This window comes from Calonectris borealis, chromosome 14 (assembly GCF_964195595.1).
Source record: "Calonectris borealis chromosome 14, bCalBor7.hap1.2, whole genome shotgun sequence".
Lineage (NCBI taxonomy): Eukaryota > Metazoa > Chordata > Aves > Procellariiformes > Procellariidae > Calonectris > Calonectris borealis.
In genome coordinates this window covers 20,573,537-20,581,822 of record NC_134325.1, presented here as the reverse complement: position 1 = coordinate 20,581,822, position 8,286 = coordinate 20,573,537, and the positions used below count along the sequence as shown (strand labels likewise).

The window sequence follows — 8,286 nt, the reverse complement described above, 5'->3', positions numbered from 1 at the left end:
TGCCGAGTCCTCTCCGATCGCGCCCGAATTCCCCTTCGCCGGCCCGAACGGAGACGCCCGAACGGGCAGTGCCCGAATCCGCCCGAAAGCGACCGAACCGGGCCGAGCGCTCCGATCGCACCCGAAGGCGGGGGGGCGGGGGGAGGGCAGCGAGCTCCTCCCAGGCGCGCGCGGACGAACGGTCGCGGCGCACAGGCTGCCGGGACGCTGGAGGACTGGCAGGCGGCGGGGGCGGGGCGCCAAAATGGCCGTTGTGAGGCGAGGTGAGCGCCGCGTTGCCATCGACACCGACAGCCCTTTCCCCCCGTGTCCCGGCGGGGCGGAGGGTGACGGGGCGGGGGGGGCTGTGTCCCACCGTGTTAGAGGGTACCTCTCGCCGCCCCGGGCGGGGGGACACGACGAGAGAGAGGCCGGGGCCGAGGTCGAGCTAGGCCTCGGCGCCGAGCCCAGCCCGATAGCCTTATCGCGACCGCCCCGACACGCTGAGGTAAATCCCGGCAGCTGCGGGCCCTGTGTTAGTGTGAGCAGGGGCTTGGCACTCGTGCGGGCTGAGGAGCACCTTTGTCCACAGGCAAATCGCTTTCCTGAGGCCGAGTGATGCCCCTTGAAAATGCAAGTCTTTGCTTCAAATTATGAACCACTGGGATTCAGAGGAAAAAAAAGTTCTTCATCAGTGTGGTCAAAATGATTAATTACCACTTCTTTCAAAGAGGTCAGAGGTTTCCCCCCGAAATGTAAATTTCAGCCCTAGGTACACAAGCTGGTTTTGAAAACTTTGGCATGAACAATTAGCGTTTGCCGAAGTCCTAAGAACAAGCTTGTGTAATAAGGTGCACTGGGTAACATTAAGTATAGCTGCTGCATGCTTTTAATATAGTTTTGGCATTAAAAAAAAATTAAACCAGTTTTTTAGAAAATGGGCCATGTTCTCCCTCAAGTAAGCATGCATGCTCACAATCCATACTTATCCCAAGTGCAAATACATTGCTGCCTGGTAGTCACCCTCCTGCATTAAAGAATTTATACAACTGGAAACAAGCGGTGTTACACTTTGTTTTCTTCTGGACCATACAAGCTTTCCAATCCGCAGAAATCGGGTGCCAGCGTGGAAAGTCACTGCGCCAGGTCTCACGAATGCAAATGACCCCCTTAGCAGAATGCTGTTCTTGCTGCTGCGAGTTGTGCGCTTCATATAAATGCTTTAAAATTGTGTGCTTTTTTTTTCCCCGTGCCAGAATGCTCACTTTCAATTTAAAACGCCACAGCAGCAATGCAGACTTCATTAATCCTAGCAGTGGGACGATCTCGGGGTGTTGGGATTAGCAGCCTGCTGTTATACCTGAAATTATATATTCAACTGGCATAATAATTACTACTTAACTGCAGTACCTCTTTCACAGGTGTGTTGTGGGGTTTAAATGTTTAACCCATGTGAAATGTCCCCTGTTGCTCAGGGGGAGGCAGCATGTTCTAAATAATAGTGGCTATCAAACCCCTCCCTGGAAGAGATGCAGGAATGTGTTCAGTGCCCTCTTGTGGAAAATGATTTTAAAAAATAAAAGTTTAAAAACAGAGTTGGGGAACTGCCATTAGGGAATTCAATAGGGGTTGCCTGTATGGTAAAATCGTACCACTAATTATACCACTGGCATCACGGCAGCGTAGCTGCCCAGCGTGGATGAGGCTACGCCGGTATAGCTTAGTGTTTGGTTATACAGAAAAAGTTCCATATCCGGACACTTCTTGTGGAATAATAACATGTTTGCACATGCAGTTGTGGTATTTCAAATTAACATCCTACTTCACCATCTAAAGTAACCTTAAAATGGAGACATCTTGTTGCTCTGCAAGAAAGGAAGCACATCATCTTGACACAAGGTGTTACTTTTGCATGAGGATTTATACCGGGGTATGAATACAAACACATCTTTAACCATTAGTCACTGCAGAACAAGATGTGTAATGAAACCTTTAATTCTGCAAAAAGAAATAAAGCATCCATCAAAACGCATTTTGGCTAAGTGAAGGGACGAGTCTGTTAGGAGCCTATAGTCCCTTTACAGAAAGTGGAGAGGAGCACGTCCAGGAGGCATTTCAGATCATAGACAGTAAGAATCGCCTTCTAAAATTGCTTGCCTATTTCCACAGCGTTCCCAAATCGAATACCTTAATTAGGTGCCTAAAGTTAGTGGGGATTAATTTGGGCCCAACTGCGTAAAACCATTAGGTGATGAGGACATTAACCTCAAGAAGCCCAGGGATGAAGATGGTGAGGTGCGTATGTCCCACTGATAATGAGTTGTCTCCGAGGAGATGGATGAAATGGCCTTTCTCAGGCAGTTTTACTCTCTGTGAAACAGAGATCGTAACTTTTCAATTCCTCATGTGTCTGAAAGAGGCTAAGGATATTAATGAGTTACTTAAGAGGTACTTTAGTAGGTCAGTACCATCATGTTACAAGGGGATTTTATCTGTGTTTTTGCAGAAAAAAAAAAGTATTGGTTAGCTTATAGAAAATTTCTGTGGGTGATCAGAACATATTAAGGTTTTACATAGAATGACTTTGGTTTTGAAGGGAACCGGTTTGGAAGGATGTTAGAGGAACCGGGGAGCCCTGTGTTCTACATGAATACCTTCTCACAATTTAAAAACAAGTGCTACATTCTGGTTCCCTTGCATGTTTCCCTTGTTCCTGCATAGTTAGAGGGGATGAAGTGTCATCTGCTCTGAAAGGACAGGATAAACAAGTTCTAGGTAATGCCTGTGTACTTCTTCATGTTTTGAAAGAGATGGGTTCCTCGGTGAAAGTGACTTTTCACAACAGGGATTTCCCCCGAATTATTTTAGAATTCATGTATTTGAAAAAGTTATTTTTGGAACCTGAACTGCATGATCTGAGAAAATAGTAAGTCTTCCACCGAACTGAAAAAAAAATTTCTGCAAGCATGCTTGACCTCTCTAGTTACATCAGTTGTTTGAATGTTTCTGCAGCACTTTCAGTAAATATTTAGACTTATTTTCTTCTCTTTATTTTTCCCTTCTCAACGGAAAGGAAGAACTTCATCAGTTGTATCCTTTTTGTACCTTTCATCCCTCACATGCGGGAATCTTCAGGAAGACTGACTGAAATGCATTCACATCTTTCTACCTAATAAATCTACACAATGCTATTTTTGTGTAATTCTTTGTGTTTTCCATCATCAGCACCATCCATAGGAAGCAAAACCGGTAAAACGTTTCTTCCAAGGAAGATATTTTCCACAGCATTAGCTGGGGTTTTGCTGAGATTTTGCCCTGATGGGCTCCCACTCACGCAGAAACCCCTGCAGTCTTGGCAGAGGGCTGGCAGCCTCATTTTATGATCACATCACTCTCATTTCCTTAGGAAGCAAGGCTAAAAATGGGATGTGTGGACTGATGGGACACAAACGCCATGCAGCACACTCACAGACAGCTGACACAGCCGACAAGGTAGTAAAAGCAGCTTCCAGTAGTACTTCCTCTTCTCTCATGTTAATGTTAATTCACCCTACCTTTACTCCTGCCAAGATCTAAGTAACCTCCTAAGAGGAGACACCCTTGGCTTCAGAGATTTCCATGCTTAGAACCCATCTAGTAATTTTTTGCTCCACCTTCCTTCAACTGGAAAAACACAAAAACCTGGTTCTGTTTTAATAAAATGAGCTGCTCTGGGAACTGGAATACATCCACCGCGTGTGGGTGGGTGCTCCATTCGGAAACTGGATGGGCAGTTCCTGCAAAAGATGCCTGGGATGAAGTCTCTGCTTGGAGATACTCAGAGGATTTGAGAAGGGCTGGGGGAGAGAGGGGGGAGGATAAAGAATACTTTGAGTATAGAAAGACAGATGTGGAAATAATGAAATCTGCACTGATAACTTCCTTATATAAACTACATTGTATTTAAGGCTAAGAAAGGCATTTTGCATAATTTGGCTATCAAAAATACATATGAATGGCCAAACTTTTTGGATTCTTGGAGCCACATTCCAGCTTCTCCACGTGGTGGTGAGCCCCAGGATGTCCTACACGTGTCTCCTATATTGCATTAATGACATGCTGCTGTCCCTCAAGAGAAAATTATTCCTTCAGTACGTACCTGCTATATAGGGATCGTACCTGTCCGTGGGGGTGGGTGGGCTCTTGAAGACCTCCAACTGTTAGGTACCTCCTATAAACTAGACATTTCAACTCCTGTTGCAGTCAGAGAGGGAGCTGGCAGGTTTAACACCAGACAGTAGTTCATCCCACCCTGCTCGGGAGCTGCTTGGCTAGGCAGGTTCCCATCTCCGCTGACTCGAGGGGGAGCACGGACGACTAATTCAGACTCGATGTGTAACTTTAGGATGGCTGTCATCTTGGGATGGCTACAGGTGAGAGGAATCTGTCCTGAGCCTGCAAGTAATTTCTCCCTAATTGCGTGACTGTGTGCTATATATAAACTTCAGGGGCGTTTTGAGGGTGTATTGAGGATGGTGAAGCTCTGCAATATCTTGGCAGTGGATCCACATAGCAGACAAATAACTAGAGCTAAATATTATCTCATAGTATGCAACAGTTAGTTTTGTGAGCAGTGAATTAAGGAAGTGTGTTTCTTCAGAATTTACATCTTAAAGTTGAGCTCGTGGCCTTTCTCAGGCACGTAAAAAAGACAGAGCACAGCTTTCAGACTTTCCATCATGTGGGCAGTAATAGGGCCTGTCTGCTTCACAGAGCCACCTATTTTCAAAAACTTACAGGAATTTGATGTATTGGAGTCTGCCAACCCTCTGTCAACTTGCATAAGGCTGACTAACAGATATAGAAGTTGTTTGGGGAAATGTACACATGCGCACACACCACCATTTCCTTAGGCTAACGAACACCCCACTACATACCAAATAATTTTTAAAAAAGGAACTAAAGCCAAAGCTGAAACAGCAAGCTTTTATCCTAACTCTTGGTATTTGCAATCCCAAGTTACTTTCTGAACCCTACCCAGTAAGCCAGTCATAGCAGAACGATTTAGTATAAAAAGGCACAGCAGTATATTTTGAGGTTACTGGGAAATGGGGATTTTATGAAATGGATCCCACCTCATTGCTATGAGAAATCCTTAACAACAATTATCAGCTGTCATCTGTTCCTTTACAGATTCTATTTTACGTAAATGGCATTTATTACATCTTTTACTTCTTGGCAACTCTTGCAATGATTGTTTATAAAAGTAAGTTGCACGTACTCTAACACAGAATTAGGCTGTGTGCTCATGACACCGTTATGGTTTGTCAGTATGCCTACTGTATTTTCCTGGCTTATTTACACTGTGTTATTCTACAGGTCAAGTTTTCAGTTATCCAGATGATTTTTTGGCTCCTGATCTCACCTTGCTTTTCATTATGGCCATTCTTGAAGTGCTCCGATTATACTTGGGTATGTCATGTTATCACTGTGCCTTTTCAGTGGAATATAATCTTTAAACATTAATCATTCTGAAATCGAGTGTGTGTCAAAACATACCAGTTTAGCAGACTAGCAGATATTTGGAGACTGTTGTTCATTTACGTCATTAAACTTTATCTGACTGATCAATATATTTGGCCAGAGGGTCAAACAGAATTTGCTCTCATATGAAATATAATCTATAATGCCATTAAAAAACAATAGCTGGGTTGTCAGAAAGCAATATAACCGGGACAGCTAGAATGCTGTTACGCTGTTTATAATTGAGCATGACTTGTGAGAATGAACATGCTGAAACACAGAGATTTCCATTCACTGAGGCGATACGGCTCCTTTCAACTGCCCCAGCAACATACACAAGTAACCGAATGGCCGGCGCCTTGTGGAACAGGTAATGCTAAGGATGTCCCTGAGCAGCGTACGGCTGCCATCGCGACTACACCTTTTCCTTTCACTCCTGCTGAAGACACATACCAGTTCCAACATCTTCATCTCACTAAGCCAGAACAGCGTAAAGAGCCTCCTGACCCCTGTCCAGAGCTTGCTAAAACTTCATAAAGTCCTTTTTTTAAAAAAACAAGTTACTATTAAAATCTATGCTCGATATTCCTAAGACATTTATGCAAGGCGGGTGTCTGTTGAATTCAGCTGACTTGCTGTAGGGGTGAATTTAGCCTGCTGCCTTAAAGCTTTCTGCATATGTTTGCTTGGAGCCTGGTGGATGAATAAAGAAGTGAGTTTCAAGTCTAATGTAGTTAAACAGCAAAATCTACTGAGACTAGCTTGGAAATAAGATGCAAGGAAGAGATAAGTGCAGCTTCTCTACAATGATAGTAATTTGAAATAGGAATAGATTAGCAGGGAATATAGAAGATTCTGTATTGCGTAAGATTTTAAAATCAGCATTGGATGCCCTTAGATGTGCATCGCAGTCATCGAGTTGTCATGCTTAATGCGGGGCTGGGGGGGGATTTGGGGAAAGTTTGATGGTTGACTAAGAAGAGGGTCAGGCTGACTGATCAGAATGATTGCAGTTTCAGAACTGATTATCTCTGGTAAGAAAAGGTAGGTGTCATGACTTTGACCATCAACTGATGGCTCGCTATTTAGATTAACTCCAGTCAGCAAGAAATGGGTCATCCATTGGTGTTTGGGTTTGTTCTTACATTTACTGTCAGAGCCTTGATTCAGGCCAATATTTCAATATACTCTGAGCTTTGAGAACTGGAGCCTTTTTTGAACAGGAATACTTGTGGCTTGTGATATTGTCAGAAGAAATCAAAGACTCATGTCAGCTTTTTGTTTCCTTTGAGGTTCAAAGGGTAACCTGACAGAAGAAGAGGCTCCACTAGGGCTCAGTCTTGTGATCACGGTCGGAAGTGTGATTCTGTCTGTGTATTTCCTGGTGTGGCAAACTTACGTGCTGAAAGCAGACGTCATTATAAATGCTGTTCTTCTCTTCACATACGGGCTTGAGTCAGTACTACAGGTCATAGCCATTGCTGCTTTTGTCAGCTAAACCCTAGCAGTTTTCAACATGTTTTCAACACATTTCTTCTATAAAAGAGTGGTTTTATATTTCAAATATTTAATTCTTTTGCATATAAAAATCCTGTAAAACTTTCCTCTGTTTAAAGTACAAATTTTTGAGGGGCAGAGATCTCCCTGAATGGTAGGTAAAATATCCTGTCTAGAAGCTGTGTTACACTATCTCATCAGTTAGCTTATTTATGGGCAAAGGCAAGAGGTGATTCAGCAAAAACACTTAATGCTCTGTATTCATCAGGGATCAATGCTAAATATTCATTCCCAACACAGAATAGTAGCCAGTGCATCAGCTACTACGTGCTGTTGAGATGATGTGAGTTTTCATGGCATAGCAGCGACGTACAACCAAAGTGACACAGAAATGAATCAGGCCAATATAGCACGGACTCATTTCTGCCTTACCACATACACTTTTGTGTTTGAGGGCACAGTTTCTCTTCTGCTCTCATTTGTGTTTTCAGACCCCAGTGGTAATTTCCCTGACATTAGTAGGGCAGTACCTGATTTATCCCAGTGGGAGAGAGTTGAACTGAGTTTTGCGCACACCCGGAGAGCCGAGCTAGAGGGTTTGGGCAGCTGGTTCTTACTGACGCAGAGGCCAAAGGCAGTAGTGTGAGGGTATGTTTGTTTAAGTAGGATGGCCTTAAGATGAGCATAAACATTCACCATCACTCACCCTTCTGTCCTATTTAAAAGTCCAACAGAATGTTGTCAGGTGTATTTCCATTTGGTGTTAAATGTGTTTATTTCCATGATTCTGCAAAAATACATTCAAGCCTTGTCTTTTAAATGAAGAACTGTATGCAATTTCAGATTTTTTTACTGTATCAAAAATATGTATGTATTAATGTAAAGCTTGGGGAGTTTGTGGGGTTTTTGTACAAGCAGGTTTTATATTCAGAATTTCCTATTTTTGTATTTATTTATTCAAATAAATAATGTTTTAGATCTAAGAAGTGTTTGAAGTGCAGAGCATCTTGTTCAGATCCTAGGCTACAGCTAAGCTACGCAAAGGAAGACTTGGGCGAGACTGGATGTGTGCAAGACTCTTCTGACCCTGCTGCTGCTGCTATAGGTAGGCCATTCTGCACTGGGAAAAAGCACCTGAGGTCTGTGCTAATTTGCACTAGCCAGGGGCTGAAAATGCAGTGGTGAAAATACAGGTATCGCCTCAGCCACGCTGCTGCTTTCTTTCCAGCGGTGGTAGAAGGGAACAAAAGAGGCAGAAGTTCCTGTGGAAGGGCCCAGTTTCATCCCTCGGTCATACCCAGCGGAGCC

At 43.6% G+C, this 8,286-nt stretch overlaps 1 protein-coding gene across 2 annotated transcripts; it reads left to right on the top strand.

Moving 5' to 3' along the window:
* Positions 1–181: 181 nt before the first annotated feature.
* Positions 182–7,938, top strand: TMEM80 (transmembrane protein 80). 2 transcript variants are annotated; one of them, XM_075163632.1, is made up of 5 exons: positions 182–263; positions 3,053–3,069; positions 5,131–5,224; positions 5,338–5,430; positions 6,774–7,938. In XM_075163632.1, the coding sequence occupies exons 1-5, from the start codon at positions 245–247 to the stop codon at positions 6,977–6,979; spliced, it is 429 nt and encodes a 142-aa protein (XP_075019733.1). In that variant the 5' UTR covers positions 182–244; the 3' UTR covers positions 6,980–7,938. The 2 variants fall into 2 exon arrangements, with proteins under 2 accessions (XP_075019733.1, XP_075019732.1); XM_075163631.1 differs by lacking the exons at positions 182–263; positions 3,053–3,069 and adding an exon at positions 4,250–4,391 and having other exon boundaries at positions 5,152–5,224.
* The last annotated feature ends 348 nt before the right edge of the window (positions 7,939–8,286 follow it).

Bases quoted from the DNA above. Each gene is read 5' to 3' on its own strand.
- TMEM80 (XM_075163632.1), top strand. The intron at 5,225-5,337 runs GTAAGTTGCACG...GTTATTCTACAG, and splicing joins TGCAATGATTGTTTATAAAA to GTCAAGTTTTCAGTTATCCA. The intron at 5,431-6,773 runs GTATGTCATGTT...GTTTCCTTTGAG, and splicing joins AGTGCTCCGATTATACTTGG to GTTCAAAGGGTAACCTGACA.